General features: G+C 43.0%; 1 protein-coding gene across 1 annotated transcript in view; it reads right to left on the minus strand.

Moving 5' to 3' along the window:
- The window catches only part of LOC139279611 (mucin-6-like), an 838,525-nt gene that overhangs the window by 273,715 nt on the left and 546,848 nt on the right, over positions 1 to 17,962 (minus strand). The window contains exons 25-27 of the mRNA XM_070898726.1: positions 15,231 to 15,416; positions 14,112 to 14,351; positions 8,635 to 8,791 (exon numbers count right to left, since the gene is read on the minus strand). Coding sequence (XP_070754827.1) covers positions 8,635 to 8,791; positions 14,112 to 14,351; positions 15,231 to 15,416 — 583 coding nt within the window. The remainder of the gene's footprint in view (positions 1 to 8,634; positions 8,792 to 14,111; positions 14,352 to 15,230; positions 15,417 to 17,962) is intronic.

The following is a 17,962-nucleotide window of genomic DNA, read 5'->3' on the forward strand; positions in this document are numbered from 1 at the left end:
TCCAGGAACACTGGACGTACAAGAGGGCGAACTTCGCTGACCATGCTGCAAGTGGGCGGAAGCAATTAAAAAAAAACATTGCTGTTGACAGAGCAATGGGGTTGAATTTCACAGTAAAATAACTTTATCAAATCTTAAATGCACTCAAAGTACTTCAGGAACTTAAATCCCTTTCCAGCTCACAAGGTAAACCTCGTACCAGGACCCAGGACAGGTAAGGGACCAAAATGGAATGGACTCCAGGCTTGGCAATTACAAGAAGAGTGCATTTATGCAAGACTTTTGATATATTACATTGAGGATTGCCTGTTTTGATAAATCCTTTGCAGTTTCACATTTGTTCTGCATTCTGATCTGATTTGCTGCTGCTTCACTTTGAGCTGATTGGCAAAATATGACAGCAAAGATGCGAAGGAGAAATTGTAACGGAAAACTGACACAGAAATGTGTGACGTATTAATATATTACTAACAGATCTCTCATGGCATTGTCCTTGGTGAATCAGAGTTGTTACAAGAATAGAAGTGTTGTGCACAAGTAGTTTCAATTGTGGCACTGATTATTAGTAATGCGAAGGTCTTAAAATCTGGAACCACTGGGAAGGGGACTTGGGGTCTGGTGATACTCCAGGATCTTGTAGTATCTTTACGGGGCCCTCGGGTCTAGGAGTTCTAGGGTCTAGTTCTAACAGCACAGCAGAGAGCGATTCTGAGAACACAGGAGCAGGTTCATGTGCCTGGGAATACTGGGATCAGAGAATTGGGAGGGAGGTTCCAACATCTGGGAGCACTGCAGGCAGGTATGGCATTAGGGAGTTTTATCGTCGGTGTCTGAGAGCAGTGGATGATCGGGGTCCAGGAACACGGGACATACAATCTAGGAGATTGTGACCACTGAACAGCAATCCAAGAGAACTATTCTAGGGCCTGTCAGTATTGGGGGTGGTCCTGAGACAAAGCAGTATGTGGGACAGGGTCTAGTAGCCTTGTGATGAAATGGGGTCTAGGAGAATGGGCCAACCTTTAGAGCTATTAGAGGCTACCCATCCCACTGCATTCCCACCTATCAGACTCCTCCCTGACCTAGCCATGGCACCATATACTCCACATCAGATCGAAGGCATAAGGGCCATTCAGAAAATGTGAAACTTCTAAAACCTATTGTTGTAGGGCACTTTCAAAGGCAAAGGCATCTGCTGAATATATGTATGCATGTATGTATGTGTAAAATGGTAGCCAGATATAAAATGGCTGCCAAGGATTCCGCAAAGCACTAGGGGAATTCAGCTAACAGTTAGCTTGACTACATTTTTGGGTAGCTGATGACACTGCAGTTCTGTGTACAGGAACACTGGAAAGGGCAAGCTCAGCAGAACGTCCTTAATCGACAAACCACAGACAAGATGTCCTAGTAGAATACTGAACAAGGAAATTCCTGTGACTGTTTAAGGATAAGGAGGTTAGGCGCAAGCTGAACCCAAGGACAGTAGAGATAAGGGGGTCTGGAGAATATCACGAGGCCATGAATAAGCCTCAGCTAAAACATGAGATGATCACGCAGTCCCCTGGTGCCTGGGGGCCAATTCCATTGGCCCAGTGGAATCGATTTGTAATCGTTATGATTGAATTGTGTCCAGCCGACATAGGCTGAGTAATTGTAATGAACTATTGTAAAGCATAGAAATATCGATGAATTTCTTTGTTCGGTGGAGTGGAATGCCTGGAGTTGGACCAGAGGCTCTCTCCCTGCCGGCATAATAAAGGCCATTTTAGCGTTGGAACTGACCCAGAGTGTCGAGTGCTTCTTCCAGGAAAACATTTGCGCTAACAGTGGTGTCACGAACAGGATTTCCCGGAGTCACTGGACGCCCTTGAAAAAACATGGGTGAGTATAAAAAAATTTTAATTATAAAGGGTGTGGAAGGTGGAAGCCAGTTGATCGACATGAGGAGACGGTCTAATATCTCAAACGCCTAGCCTGAGCCTGAATTAAGAGGACTTTTGTCCCACATGACGGCCAGGAACTAAGTAGGCGTAGGGAACACACTTAGACTGTGGGATCGTAATACCGAGCGACACTTCCCGGACCCAGTAGTGTGATTTGAAAATATATCCCGGGGACCAGGCGGTGCACAACGACCAACGGAAACCAAACCTGTGAACAGGGTCAGACCAACAGACAAAACGGTGGTAGGTAGTCGTTAAGGAGGCATAGGGCACTGTGGGAATTGCTTAAACGCGTTTTAAGAATTGTATAAGTTTGTGTAATAGCAGAACATGTGACCTGACAGTAGCCAGGAGGCGGTCTACTACAAGTTAAGCTAGGTAGAAAGCGGACCTCTGTGAGTAGATTCCTAACGGTTCTAGTCCTACCCAGGAATGGCCAATAAAGCAAATAACCTCAAGTGGGGACCAGAAGGGTCCCTTATCTGCCACCTGGCGGAAAAACAAAATAAACTAATTGAGAAGATGATTAAGTCAGGATCCGCCAGCAAATCAGCGGGAATGGTGGGAGAAGGAAAAGAAAGATAACGATGAGAAAGACGTGGTCTTGATTCTTCGAGCCCACGTAAAATTAACAGAGGAAGTTAATCAATATGTAAGAAAGAAAAAAAAACCTGATAGTGATTATCTTAAGTGAAGTATGGATCCAAGAATAGAGCCAGCTAAACAATAAACTTTGTTGAATGAAAGGAGACTTTTGTGAATGTCTGTCCAGGAATGAGATAAAGAATGGAGAAGGGAAGCAGTAATGCCTTTTAAAAAAAGAAGCCTGTGTGGGTGTCTCGAGGCTGCAGGCTAGGGAAGTACGCTCCCATTTTTCCTTTGTGTAAAACCTTGACATGAAAGCTTCTAGCTCAGTAAAGAGATTTTTAAATAACAGATTGACAATACAATATTTGAATTGGGATTTTGAGATATTTCAGGTGATTCTCATTGATAAACATTTTGGTTGTATTGGAAAATCTTGGGTTTGGAAGCCTTTTTAATAAAAGTGCACATACTGTGTCAGAAGCTGAAGCTTAAAAAAGATGTAATTTATGAGATATAGTACCACAAAATTGAAGTTACAGAGCAAAAGATTAGAGTTTCTGATCAGCTTCTAAAACAGAAGTTTGGCAAAAAAAAACAGTATTGCCATATTTGACATTTTGTAATCCAACAATAAATACAAATTCTACAAAAGGGGAGCAGAAATTAGGATGGGAACAGTGAAGAGTTAATTTTGTTGTGAAGGTTTCAAGTACCACTGGTTAAGAAAAGGCAAAACAAAATGCGATACATTTAAAACAAAAAGTTAAATCTGATCTCTTTAAAAAAAAAGGTGTTTGTGATGGAAAAAGACATAACTTACTAAATACTAGTTGATATTGGCTGTGAAAAAGATATTGGTTTAATTGGAAAAAAAAATTGGAAGAGGTAAAAGACACTCTACATTGATAATGATTTAAAATTACGAGAAAGTTTCACTGCAGTTTGAAAATATTTCCAAAATGGACGTTGTTTATCAAGAAAAGTCCCGAACAGTCTAAACAAGCAGGAGCATTTTGAAAATAACGAGGAGAAAAGATCTAAGCTATGCGAACTCAGCACAGAAAGAAAAAACTGAGAATTAGAAAATCTTACTGAATTTTAAAATTGTTATAGAAAATGGAACTGGCACGGGACTTTAGATTTTGTGCTGAGAGAGAAATAAAACACAAGATTTGCCCAGTGAACGGGACCATAAAAACCCCCCGAAATGTTGGCATGTATACAGCTTGTGTGAAAATTGGATTTCAGTAAACAAAATAGCTATTAAAAATGTGTGGTCTCGTTTTAAATCAAAAAAAAATCTTTGGCAAGTACTTGAATGAGAAGTTAAGAAAAAAATTGGAGTTTAATCTAAAATGCTGTCTTTCGCGATGAGAAGAGTTTTATTATGACCACTTTACTAATGACTTCTACTGTTTTAACGGATTCCTAATCTCTAAGCAAGTTTTGAAGGCATAAAGATTTGGATGATTATGCAAAGTCATGTAATGACATCAGGCCTTCTTACAAACCTGTAAAGGAGTTAACCCTTTCCATTGACAGCTGTTTTATACTGGACATTACTAATTTGAATTTCTTAATAAAATAAAGACTCACCTGATAGACAGAGAAAATGGTGGGGTAGTCAGAATAAAAATAAAACAAACTAGTTGGTCAAGAGTTAAAAGCTAAGATAAACAGGCTGGAAGAGATTTTTTTTTAAACGGGACTAGACGGATAGTGCAGTGCGCAGCCATAGCACCATCACCTATGGCAATAGAGCCAATGTACCCCACGGTGGGTAGGTGTAGTCCACAAACCCAACCTAATAGTAAAGCAGACTGCGATGTTTGGAGGAATAGTGGTGGCATTGGTGTTGATTGGAGTTTGGATAATATTTAGGTGGGTCATCGTGCAGGCTCGAGCACAGCAGGCTCAAATGCAAAATTGACAGCAGCCCAGACAGGGACATGAAGTGATAGAGATGGTACGACTATAAAGAATATAGATAACCTAACCCTTGCCTCCGATTCCACAGAGTGACCGCGACACAAGTAGACCAGAACCTAACACCTGGTGACGACCAGGCTGTCTGTTTAAAATTTGCAGATAAAACACTCACCGAGGTGGGACCGCAGCGGCAACTTCGACTCTGGGGACTCATGATACTGGGAACCTTAAGGCCCACGCAAGCACTGGATAATACAGACAGATGACGAGAGATACAGCACACGCAGGAAAGACACAACTACATGAACTATGGGGTTTTGTTTACTTTGACTGATTGAATAGGCATTCCAAGGACTGGAGCAAGGACAGAACTTATTTTAACGCGTGGCTGCAAGTGAATCCGGATAAGAATGGAGTATGTGTACAATGCTCCACGGGTACAAGGAGCAGTTGCATTAGACGAAGGGAGGCCGGGGGGCCCGATGAATGTACCTTTGGAATAATTTTGCGCGCCTCCTGCCCAGCCACAACCGTTAGTCACCCACAAAAAGGGGGTGGGGCTGTGTGGATACTATAAGGAGGTAGAGGCTGCCGCAATATCGTTGTATGTATGCTTCTCACCCCCTCCGACAGCGCGCCCCATAAGAACCACCACACTGCCCATGGAATTGCCATGTCCAACAATTACAAGGGGACCGGAAAATGGGATCGTGCTGTCCAACGAGGGTGAACTATTGTATGATAATGTTAAGCATGAAATTGTGCCTGTCCTGATCAATATCTCAGGTGCCGGAATATTGTACCGAGCAGGCAAAAAAAATGTATAATGTATTAAGTAAAGTTGTAATGCAGCAGGCTGCCGATGCCATGGGTGCCAGTAGATTCTGAGGACAGGAGCCAGTTCATAGGACTAAGAGGGAAATAGTTAATGATGTTGCTACCGGTTTTAATGCCGGAACCTCCATAGTAAACTCACTGGATATACAAGGGCTAAATGAAAGGGTAGAGCAGCTTAAAGGGGTGATGAAGGGATTATTAGAACGGGCAGGGCGGAATCAGGAAGATCAAGCCGAACTAGGAAGAGAGGGTGCCGAAATCCAATTGGATGGCATCTCGGTACTGGAAGCTCACCCAAAAACAATCAATCACCTTATCGAGAGAGAGAAGATACCGCAAAACTTAGACAGGGGCAACTCTGTCACGCTTATGGCCTATGGATGGTGGGACAGATACGGCACAACCTCGATCAGATCCAAAAGGGGGAGTTGCCAGGCTGGATAGACAGCCCACATCTGGCTCAGTTGACCAAACTGAAGGGGACACTGGATAATTGTACTCTGAAGGGACTAACCAGATTATACCCAGTGATCCCAAACTGCCTAATGGGCAAAGCTGCCGGAGTGGGAATAGCCCTGATGATACCTATAGTCACACAAGACTCATGACCATTTCCCCTTTATCAACTGTAGAATATCGGGATCATACGGGAAAACACCTCCCTCCATTACTATCTGACCGCAGCCTCTGCTATCCGCAGAGACAACACACTCTATGGGATCTCCCTGACGGGATGCAAGCAGAGGAGTGACATTACAGTGTGCCCTCACCCGGTGGGACAGGGAGAACTAGACGAGTGTGGATTTAATCCAACCGATGGATGTGTATTGGAAATAGTACCTGCCCCCACACATTTTGCCAGAGCAGGTTACGGGGGCAAAGGGAAATACTGTGTCTCGACCGCGGCACATTCATATCGGTACAATGGCTTACAATGCCAGATCTCGCAATCAAACTTTTGCTTCACACCCCTATGACCCATCACAATAGGACAAGCCCGCATTATCCAGGTTAGACGCCGAGGCCCAAAATCATTAACGCCATCGATCAGCTCCACGATCACCTGCAGGATTATGACGAGCCAGAGCAGGCCCCTATCCCACATTTAATTGAAGTATTAAGGGAACTAAGACTCAGAGTAGGCCAGTCTGTCAGACTCTATCACCAACTACAGACAAAGATTGAAATACTGGAGAAGGATACTGACCAAGAGTTACAAAACCAGAGTTGGTGGAGGAGGGTCTGGGACTGGGGGATGAATGTAAACATCCACCCCTGGATTCGAATAATATCACACATACTGGTAGGGATACAGCTGGTCTTAGCACTAACATGGAGCGTCATGGCATATTGATCCTACAGGCATTATGCACGACAAAGGAGTATCAGAACAAGGGCTCAAGTAAATAAAGAGACTTGTCCAGCAGAGGGACAGGGGAATCTGAACTATATCAATTTGATCTAAGCAACCGAGACTTCTGAAACCACGTGACTGGCCAGCACGTTGAGGCAGGAAGTACCGGGTGGTACATAAAAATATAAATAGAGTAACAAATTATGTTGTCGGTTAAAGTGGACGAGGATTAGTCCCTTACCAAAAGGGGGGATTGTTGTAGGGCACTTTCAAAGGCAAAGCACCTGCTGAATATATGTATGCATATATGTATGTGTAAAATGGTAGCCAGATATAAAATGGCTGCCAGGGATTCCGCTAAGCATGAGGGGAATTCAGCTAACAGTTAGCTTGACTACATTTTTGGGTAGCTGATGACACTGCAGTTCCGTGTACAGGAACACTGGAAAGGGCGAGCTCAGCAGAACGACCTTAATCAACAAACCACAGACAAGATGTCCTAGCAGAATACTGAACAAGGAAATTCCTGTGACTGTGTAAGGATAAGGAGGTTAGGCGCAAGCAGAACCCAAGGACAGTAGAGATAAGGGGGTCTGGAGAATATCACGAGGCCATGAATAAGCCTCAGCTAAAACATGAGATGATCACGCAGTCCCCTGGTGCCTGGGGGCCAATTCCATTGGCCCAGTGGAATCGATTTGTAATTGTTATGATTGGATTGTGTCCAGCCGACATGGGCTGAGTAATTGTAATGAACTATTGTAAAGCATATATATATCGATGAATTTCTTTGTTCGGTGGAGTGGAGTGCCTGGAGTTGGACAAGAAACTCTCTCCCCGCCGGCGTAATAAAGGCCGTTTTGGCATTGAAACTGACCCAGAGTGTCGCGTGCTTCTTCCAGGAAAACATTCGCGCTAACACCTATCAATTTAAAAATGTTTTTCACTCAAGCTCCAAAGATGGCTCAGAAGGGAAAGGTTTATTCTGAACCTATATATGAAAATGAAAGAGAAAGGGTGGGGCTTTGCATGGTTGACATGGATGTTAGCCAATCAGAAATAATCTAATAATTGTAATGGGTCTAAATCATTTGAAAACTAAACGAAATAACTGAAATCCTCTTCAATGTCCACTGAGATACTCTTTTTATTTGCTTTCTAACAATCAACTTCAGATATTAATCAACGGTGTTATCTAACTGAGCAGTTTCCAACAGAAAAAGGTGCAGTTGTTGCTCATTTAAATATGAAACCAAACTCAAAGGAAGCTTTGAGACATAAACCTCAAATTTGTTTCAAAATCGTTTGGAAAAAGCAAAGAAACACTTAAGTCCTTACAGGCTGAGGGGAGAGGGCACGCCCTTCTACATCAACTCGTAAGTTTTTCAAGTTTTTGAGTGATTCAATTTGTTGCCATTTTAAAAAACTGGTCCATTCTCCTGACTGGTTATTGCATATTGGCTGTTTTTGTAAGTACTTAACAGTCTCTCATTGGGATTGGCAGATTCCCACAACAATTCCTTCACTTTGGATTTGTAGCGTCCCGACCTAATCGGTCTTGATTTACTGCTGTTTGACTTTGAATCAATCAATAACATGTGAAGAAGTGCTGACTTTATAAATGTTGACATATAAAGCGTGACTGAATAGGTGTGACACAGTGAGGTTAATGTATTCGTATAGTGCACACAATGCACCATACTACCTGTATTAATATATGAAAGATACATGGATGGATAGATAGATGATAGAGAGAGATAGAGAATAGATAGATAGATGGATGTCCAAAATGGGCTTCTCACCCAAGTAACCGAAGGGAAATGGTTTACCTTTGTCTATTAATCATTAAAATAGAAAAATTCTAGTAACAAAATTAATTAATCACATATACCTAATAGTTTTATCAAAGAAAATAAGATTATTCTCATTTCTGCTTGTGAAATTTTCTCTTCAAGAATTTGTGTAATAGAAATGACTTACGACAAAAGTCGGGGGTTCTCCAGTCAATGCAGACTCCAGCATCCAAGCATGATTTAGCATAGACTGCAACAGCATCACAGAGACACTCGCAATCCCCAACTAGTTCACAACCACAGGCATCTCGCACACAGTTGTCGTAATATGGCATTCGGTAGACCTGGAACACAAATCCATGAAAAAAAACTGCAATTATGTGTTTTAGGAATTCTTAAAGGTGGAAAATAAAGGCCAAGGAGCAGATCTTCTCAGACAGAGAATCAGTATACAGCAATTTAGTGAATCAGTATACAGCAATTTAGAAAATAAGTATACAGCAATTTAGAGAATTAGTATACAGAAATTTAGCAAATGTTTAAAAGCAAATAGATGTTTTTCCGAATTTGCTCATGCCAACCAATTCAATGTTGATTGTTAGTTTGGTGTTTATTATGAATCCTTGGCCAAACTACTTGTTATGTTTTAGAATTTTACATTCATAGAAACATAGAAACATAGAAAATAGGTGCAGGAGTAGGCCATTCAGCCCTTCTAGCCTGCACCGCCATTCAATGAGTTCATGGCTGAACATGCAACTTCAGTACCCCCTTCCTGCTTTCTCGCCATACCCCTTGATCCCCCCTAGTAGTAAGGACTTCATCTAACTCCCTTTTGAATATATTTAGTGAATTGGCCTCAACTACTTTCTGTGGTAGAGAATTCCACAGGTTCACCACTCTCTGGGTGAAGAAGTTTCTCCTCATCTCGGTCCTAAATGGCTTACCCTTATCCTTAGACTGTGACCCCTGGTTCTGGACTTCCCCAACATTGGGAACATTCTTCCTGCATCTAACCTGTCCAAACCCGTCAGAATTTTAAACGTTTCTATGAGGTCCCCTCTCATTCTTCTGAACTCCAGTGAATACAAGCCCAGTTGATCCAGTCTTTCTTGATAGGTCAGTCCCACCATCCCGGGAATCAGTCTGGTGAATCTTCGCTGCACTCCCTCAATAGCAAGAATGTCCTTCCTCAAGTTAGGAGACCAAAACTGTACACAATACTCCAGGTGTGGCCTCACCAAGGCCCTGTACAACTGTAGCAACACCTCCCTGCCCCTGTACTCAAATCCCCTCGCTATGAAGGCCAACATGCCATTTGCTTTCTTAACCGCCTGCTGTACCTGCATGCCAACTTTCAATGACTGATGTACCATGACACCCAGGTCTCGTTGCACCTCCCCTTTTCCTAATCTGTCACCATTCAGATAATAGTCTGTCTCTCTGTTTTTACCACCAAAGTGGATAACCTCACATTTATCCACATTATACTTCATCTGCCATGCATTTGCCCACTCACCTAACCTATCCAAGTCACTCTGCAGCCTCATAGCATCCTCCTCGCAGCTCACACTGCCACCCAACTTAGTGTCATCCGCAAATTTGGAGATACTACATTTAATCCCCTCATCTAAATCATTAATGTACAATGTAAACAGCTGGGGCCCCAGCACAGAACCTTTTGGCACCCCACTAGTCACTGCCTGCCATTCTGAAAAGTACCCATTTACTCCTACTCTTTGCTTCCTGTCTGACAACCAGTTCTCAATCCACGTCAGCACACTACCCCCAATCCCATGTGCTTTAACTCTGCACATTAATCTCTTGTGTGGGACCTTGTCGAAAGCCTTCTGAAAGTCCATATATACCACATCAACTGGTTCTCCCTTGTCCACTTTACTGGAAACATCCTCAAAAAATTCCAGAAGATTTGTCAAGCATGATTTCCCTTTCACAAATCCATGCTGACTTGGACCTATCATGTCACCTTTTTCCAAATGCGCTGCTATGACATCCTTAAGAATTGATTCCATCATTTTACCCACTACTGAGGTCAGGCTGACCGGTCTATAATGCCCTGTTTTCTCTCTCCCTCCTTTTTTTAAAAGTAGGGTTACATTGGCTACCCTCCACTCGATAGGAACTGATCCAGAGTCAATGGAATGTTGGAAAATGACTGTCAATGCATCCGCTATTTCCAAGGTCACCTCCTTAAGTACTCTGGGATGCAGTCCATCAGGCCCTGGGGATTTATCGGCCTTCAATCCCATCAATATTTCCCGAATAATAAAGATTTCCCTCAGTTCCTCCTCCTTACTAGACCCTCTGACCCCTTTTATATCCGGAAGGTTGTTTGTGTCCTCCTTAGTGAATACCGAACCAAAGTACTTGTTCAATTGGTCTGCCATTTCTTTGTTCCCCGTTATGACTTCCCCTGATTCTGACTGCAGGGGACCTACGTTTGTCTTTACTAACCTTTTTCTCTTTACATATCTATAGAAACTTTTGCAATCCGCCTTAATGTTCCCTGCAAGCTTCTTCTCGTACTCCATTTTCCCTGCCCTAATCAAACCCTTTGTCCTCCTCTGCTGATTTCTAAATTTCTCCCAGTCCCCGGGTTCGTTGCTATTTCTGGCCAATTTGTATGCCACTTCCTTGGCTTTAATACTATCCCTGATTTCGCTTGATAGCCACGGTTGAGCCACCTTCCCTTTTTTATTTTTACGCCAGACAGGAAGGTACAATTGTTGTAGTTCATCCATGCGGGCTCTAAATGTCTGCCATTGCCCATCCACAGTCAACCCCTTAAGTATCATTCGCCAATCGATCCTAGCCAATTCATGCCTCATACCTTCAAAGTTACCCTTCTTAAGTTCTGGACCATGGTCTCTGAATTAACTGTTTCATTCTCCATCCTAATGCAGAATTCCACCATATTATGGTCACTCTTCCCCAAGGGGCCTCGCACAACGAGATTGCTAATTAATCCTCTCTCATTACACAACACCCAGTCTAAGATGGCCTCCCCCCTAGAAAACCATCCCTTATGCACTCCAGGAAATCCTCCTCCATCGTATTGCTTCCAGTTTGGCTAGCCCAATCTATGTGCATATTATAGTCACCTATTATAACTGCTGCACCTTTATTGCATGCACCCCTAATTTCCTGTTTGATGCCCTCCCCAACATCACTACTACTGTTTGGAGGTCTGTACACAACTCCCACTAACGTTTTTTGCCCTTTGGTGTTCTGCAGCTCTACCCATATAGATTCCACATCATCCAAGCTAATGCTCTACTCAGGTTCAGCGCTGACCACTCCATTAAGCAGACGTGGCATCCCTTATGTTCCGGAGTGTTCCTTCACTTACCCACTATCGAGGTAAATGATAATGAGACCCAGAGAACCTTTGTCACAGTACGCCAGCTTAATGGAATGCATCCGGTGCTGCCCTGTGATTCCCCTAGTTTTTGGTTGGTGGACTGAATAGGCACTTTATCACACCAGGTGCTAGGCTATAAACGAATAGGCAACTTAGCCTACATCAGGTGAATGAACAATACTCAGTAGTACACATCAGTATATTTAGTAATTACACAGTTTATTATCTTCTTGATATATTGGCTTTGAAATCTCTCAATATTTTTGCCAATTTTACGGCGCTATTTCATTGCACCTGCGATTAGTGAAGTGCATTCTGGGGCAGCACCCATTTCCTCAGTGATCCTATTTGTGATCCCCATTAAGGCCACCCTGTGATCCACCTGCCGATCCTACACTGAGGTAATTCAAAGATATTTAAGTGACAAAGCTCCCAAATGCATTCATCCTCAAAATTTCTGCCCTCTGTGAGCTCTTCAATGAAGTCAGTCAAGTGAACGGAAGTTTTCTGTGTAACACACCTACTCTTTGCTGCATGGACAATATCCCCTCTGAGAGTTGCAAGTACAGCAGCTGAGCTTATTCCTACATTGTGTTTTCTGTCCGTTAACCAATCCTCAACTCATGCTAATATATTACCCCCAAACCCATGAAGCCTAATTTTATGAAATAACCTTTTGAATGCTTTCTGAAAACACCGCATTTACTGGTTCCCCCTTATCTATCATGCTAGTTATAATTTCAAAAAATTCTATTAAATTTGTCAAACACAATTTCACTTTCATAAATCCATGTTATCTCTGCCCAATCATATTATGATTTTCTAAGTGCCCTGTTACCACATCCCTAATAATAGCATTTTCCCTACAATGTGCACTGATGTCAAGCAGTAGGTTTTAAGCAGCATCTTAAAGGAGAAAAGAAACACAGAGCGATGAACAGGTTCAGGGAGGGAATTGCAGAGGTTTGGACCTCAGCAGCTGAAGACACGGCCGCCAATGATGCAGCGATTAAAATCGTGGATAGACAAGAGGCCAGAAATGGAGGAACGGAAATATCTCGGAGGTTCATAGGGCTGTAGAAGGTTACAGAAATAGGGAGGGGTGAGGCTATGGAAAGATTTGAAATCAAGTATGAACATATTTTACATGAGGCAATGCTCAACTTGGAGCCAATGTAGGTCAGTGTGTTAGGATATGGGCAGCAGAGTTTTGGATGAGCTGAAGTTTAGGAAGGGTAAAAGATGGGAGGCTGGCCAAACGTCATTGGAATAGTCAAGTCTGGAGGTGATAAAGGCTCGGATGAGGGTTTCAGCAGCATATGAGCCTGGGCATGGGCGGAGTCGGGCGATGTTACAGAGGTGGAAGTAGGCAGTATTAATGTTGATGCGGGCCTGTGGATATGCAGATCTGCGGTCGGAAGCTCACCTTGGGGTCAAATTCTGTTATCAAGTTATCTAAGACACTGTTCGACAGAACAACACCAATGAGTTTGCATTCATGCAAAATTAGCGTATTAACCTCCACTTTGTTTGACAGAAACTAAAACTCAAAAGCACCTTAAGTGACCAGAAATGTGTATTTTCTGTAACAAAAACAAAATGCTACAGATGCTGGAAAGCTGGAGCACTTTGCAATTTCCCAGACTCAACACTGATTTCAATAAATTCAGATCATAGCCATTGCTCCCATTGTTACCAGACAGTTGGCGCTTGTAATGGTTCCGCTGCTGCCAATTACAGCTCCTCTAGACCCAGCATTTGTTTCTTTACTTACCACCCCCTTTGGTCTTGTGCCATCATCCCTTGAGTCATTTAATCACTCCTGTCTTCCACCCTATCACTGATCTTCCCTTATCTTCTTTCCTCCTCCCCCTTCTTTCCCTGTCTCTGTACTTAAAAACGGTTACATTTCCAACTTCTTCCAGTTCTGACGATAGCTCATTGACCTGAAATGTTAACTCTGTTTCTCTCTCCACATTTTCTGTTTTTATCTCTGTACCTTGCAGACACAGCTAGGAAAGAGCAGCCAATGATAAAGAAACCTTTCAATAAATTAACAGACCAAAGGGATGAATTTCCTCAGGGCTTTTTCGTCTCTGCTACCGTAATTTCAGCAGAAGTTTGGCAGAAACCTCATTCGTGCACATAGCTGGGGTTTTTTACCAAATTTCTGTCAAAGCTAAGGCGGCAAAAACCTTGATGAAATTCACCCCGCAAAATGCTTAATTGCTATCACTACAAAAAAGTACTGCAATCAGACCTTTGATTGTAAACATACTCACCAATTTGTGACATGGCTCAAACATCTTACTGTTAATTATAGCACACATTTTTTCAGCCCGGGCAAAACGATACGGATTTTTGTGACACGGATACACAATTTCGGTCACATCTCTGCACGTGGGATCATCTTTCCAGGAATTTGCGAAGGCCAGAACATTGGAGACCAAATATCTGCTCTGGGTTATATAGTCATCGTCCACGTTACCATTGTAATTCCCACACAGTCCACACACTGCAAACTGACAAAATGGAAGAATATCACTTTTTCGAAAGTTAAAACATTGTGATAATGTTTAACTTTAGAATTGAAATTTGTCAGTGGGCCTAACAAATGAAAGTCCAATATTGAACATTGTGTAAATTTTCATCCACATATTTAATGTTTACCTACCTATATAGATCTAGGTTTCCCAAAAACAAATTTGAGGATGAATTTCATATAGGACACTTAGAACAAGTAGCGGGAGCACATTTTCATCCCATCAGTGTGGGCTAGATTAAAACCCAAGACATTATGCCATCCATTGTGCAAGTCACTTCCTTAACTATCAGTCCTAAATGCATAAGAAAATGTCTCTCTGATATATCAGTGTGTGCATGTGTGGATATAAGTAGAGTGAGGATAGATTAGGCTCAACTGTCTGAGTTGTATAGCCTGCAGACAATCACTGTCAAAGCACACAGTGCATATTGCCCACTTGGATGCTGTTCCAGAAAGTTACCAGCGCGTGTGCAACTTTACCCCAAGCAGGAAGTCAATGCCTTAAACAGAGGTGGAGCGGGAAGGAGTATTAGAGGTAAAAATTAGTGACAATTGTAAACAGTGTAATGAGAATAGAGAACAGTGTAAATTGACTTGATGGTTGAACACATTTAAAAAAGCAGTAAAACATTATCCATTTCACAGATACTTAGCTGTGTACCCATGTACTGCATGCTGCTTATTGTATCAATCTATTGGCTAAAATATTGCTTGTTTGTGTTGACAGTGCAATCATTGTACAAATTTACCTGAAACTAATTTCACTTGTGCACAGTGACACTGAATATATCAGTTTCTTTGCATTGCTCCCGTCTATAAGAAAGCAGACTACTGTGAGGTGTTTGGTTTGCGTTACCTCTGATAGTCTAGTAATTGAGATGTAAGCATTCATGTTCTTGTTCCAGATAATAGTTAGCTCAAGTTTTGTATCGATTTTTAAATCAAATCTTAGATACAGTGGATTGTTGATCACTTTAAATCTTTTTGCAGCATTTGGAGGAGTTACTTTATAATGTCCATCGGTCAGTTTAATCAGGATATCCTGAAAGAAAAGCACAGCAAGTATGTTGTTCATTTTGAAGGTAATGATGCATGCAATTTATAATATTTAATAAACCAAATTCTATACTGTTAGCAGTAGGATTCTACCAATGATAATGACTTTCTCAATGTAATGAATCTAGACCTTGTTATTAGAACTGAATTAACAATGCAAAAATGTTATTTTGCATTTAAAACATATCAATATGCTCTTTTTTATATCTCAAATATATCCCAGTGTTAATATGTATCAGAAAATGCAATGTGTTAAAAATTAAGTTGTGTAGTGCCCATTATTTGGGTGCTATGGGTGTCGATTTGGCTCATAAATGGCGTTCAAGCAGCGTGCGCAAATGGGGGCCACGCGGACGCCATTTTGGTGACGCATTAGTGTCGGCGCGAGAAGCATAAGCCGGAAGTACGCAGAATATGCAGATGGTGACGTCAGTGTGATGCTGGTTTGACGCCAGCCCTGACATTTCCGACCTCAACACTGGAACTAACTCCCTTGATGATTCTTGCACACCTCATCAAACATAAGCAGTCCTTCGGAATCGAGGAAGACTTGCTTCCACTCTAAAAATGAGTCCTTAGGTGACTGAACAGTCCAATACACAGTCTCTGTCACAGGGCGAGGACGGCATTATCAGTGGTTGCAAAGGTGACCCTGGCCTTGAACTTCTTTGCATCGGGCTCCTTCCAGGCTGGAGCAGGCGACATTTGTAACATCTCCCAGTTCACCATCCATTCCTGTCATCATCATCATTAGCAGTCCCTCAAAACGAAAATGACTTATTTCCACGCCAAAAAAAGATTTCACAGGTGTTTCAATGAAGGACCTAATATTCCAGGTCCTGAACTACATCCTGTAGGGGGGGAAGATTCCTGTGCGTGGATTTTTAATGTGTGGTGGCCGTTGCACACCAGCCACCACACGGGCTTGACAGAGCTAGGTCTTGGTCCAGTGGCAAGGAGTAACCAGGACAACTGGAGACCTGCTCTGCAGCACGGACCTAGTGCGCACACATCACAGTGTGGGCTGGCCCGTGCTGCCCCTGGGCCTCTGGCCCCGAACTCTCGCCTCTCCTGGGTCCCGATCACATCCCTCCACAGTCTCTCGCCGCTCCTGCTGTACCTGCCCACGCTCCAATCACCAACCTGGACCATGATGACGTCACTCTTCGCTGCCATTGCCCTCCTGCACCAGCTTGCGCTGCTCCCTGAAGTGGCCTCCACGCTGCTCCCAGGGCCGCCGCTCACCGCTCCTTTTATGGCCCCGACCTGCTGCTGGTGTTCTCATGTAGGTCCTCGTCCTGTATAAGGGAGGTTAGTGTGGTTCTGTATGCAAAGAGAGCTGAAGACATTTCATTCTCTCTTGCCAGAGAAAAGTAGGCAGAGTGAGCACACGATTTTGCCAGGAGAGCTGCCTTCACCACGGTGCAGGCTGCCATTGATTGTATGGATGTAGCTTTGTGGTAGCACATCTGAGTTTGAAGATGTACCACAAACGGAAGGGATTCCACTCCCTCAATATCCAACTGGTGTGCGAACATATTCAGTGCATCATGCACGTCAACGCTCATAGAAACATAGAATCATAAAAAATAGGTGCAGGAGTAGGCCATTCGGCCCTTCGAGCCTGCACCACCATTCAATAAGATCATGGCTGATCATTCACCTCAGTACCCCTTTCCTGCTTTCTCTCCATACTCCTTGATCCCTTAAGCCGTAAGGGCCATATCTAACTCCCTCTGACATATATCTAATGAACTGGCCTCAACAACTTTCTGTGGTAGAGAATTCCACAGGTTAACAACTCTCTGAGTGAAGAAGTTTCTCCTCATCTCGGTCCTAAGTGGCTTACCCCTTATCCTTAGACTGTGTCCCCTGGTTCTGGACTTCCCCAACATCAGGAACATTCTTCCTGTCAGTCAGAATTTTATATGCTTCTATGACATCCCCTCTCATCCTTCTAAACTCCAATGAATAAAGGCCCAGTTGATCCAGTCTTTCCTCATATGTCAGTCCTGCCATCCCGGGAATCAGTCTGGTGAACCTTCGCTGCACTCCCTCAATAGCAAGAACATCCTTACTCAGATTAGGAGATCAAAACTGAACACAATAGTCCAGGTGAGGCCTGATCAAGGCCCTGTACAACTGCATTAAGACCTCCCTCCTCCTATACTCAAATCCCCTAGCTATGAAGGCCAACATGCCATTTGCCTTCTTCACCGCCTGCTGTACCTGCACGCCAACTTTCAATGACTGATGTACCATGACATCCAGGTCTCGTTGCACCTTCCCTTTTCCTTACCTGCCGCCATTCAGATAATATTCTGCATTCATGTTTTTGCCACCAAAGTGGATAACCTCACATTTATCCACATTATACTGCATCTGCCATGCATTTTCCCACTCACCTAACCTGTCCAAGTCACTCTGCAGCCTCTTAGCATCCTCCTCGCAGCTCACATCGCCACCTAGCTTAGTGTCGTCTGCAAACTTGGAGATATTGCACTCAATTCCTTCACTAAATCATTGATGTAT

The sequence above is a fragment of the Pristiophorus japonicus genome, chromosome 14 (genome assembly GCF_044704955.1).
Source record: "Pristiophorus japonicus isolate sPriJap1 chromosome 14, sPriJap1.hap1, whole genome shotgun sequence".
NCBI lineage: Eukaryota > Metazoa > Chordata > Chondrichthyes > Pristiophoridae > Pristiophorus > Pristiophorus japonicus.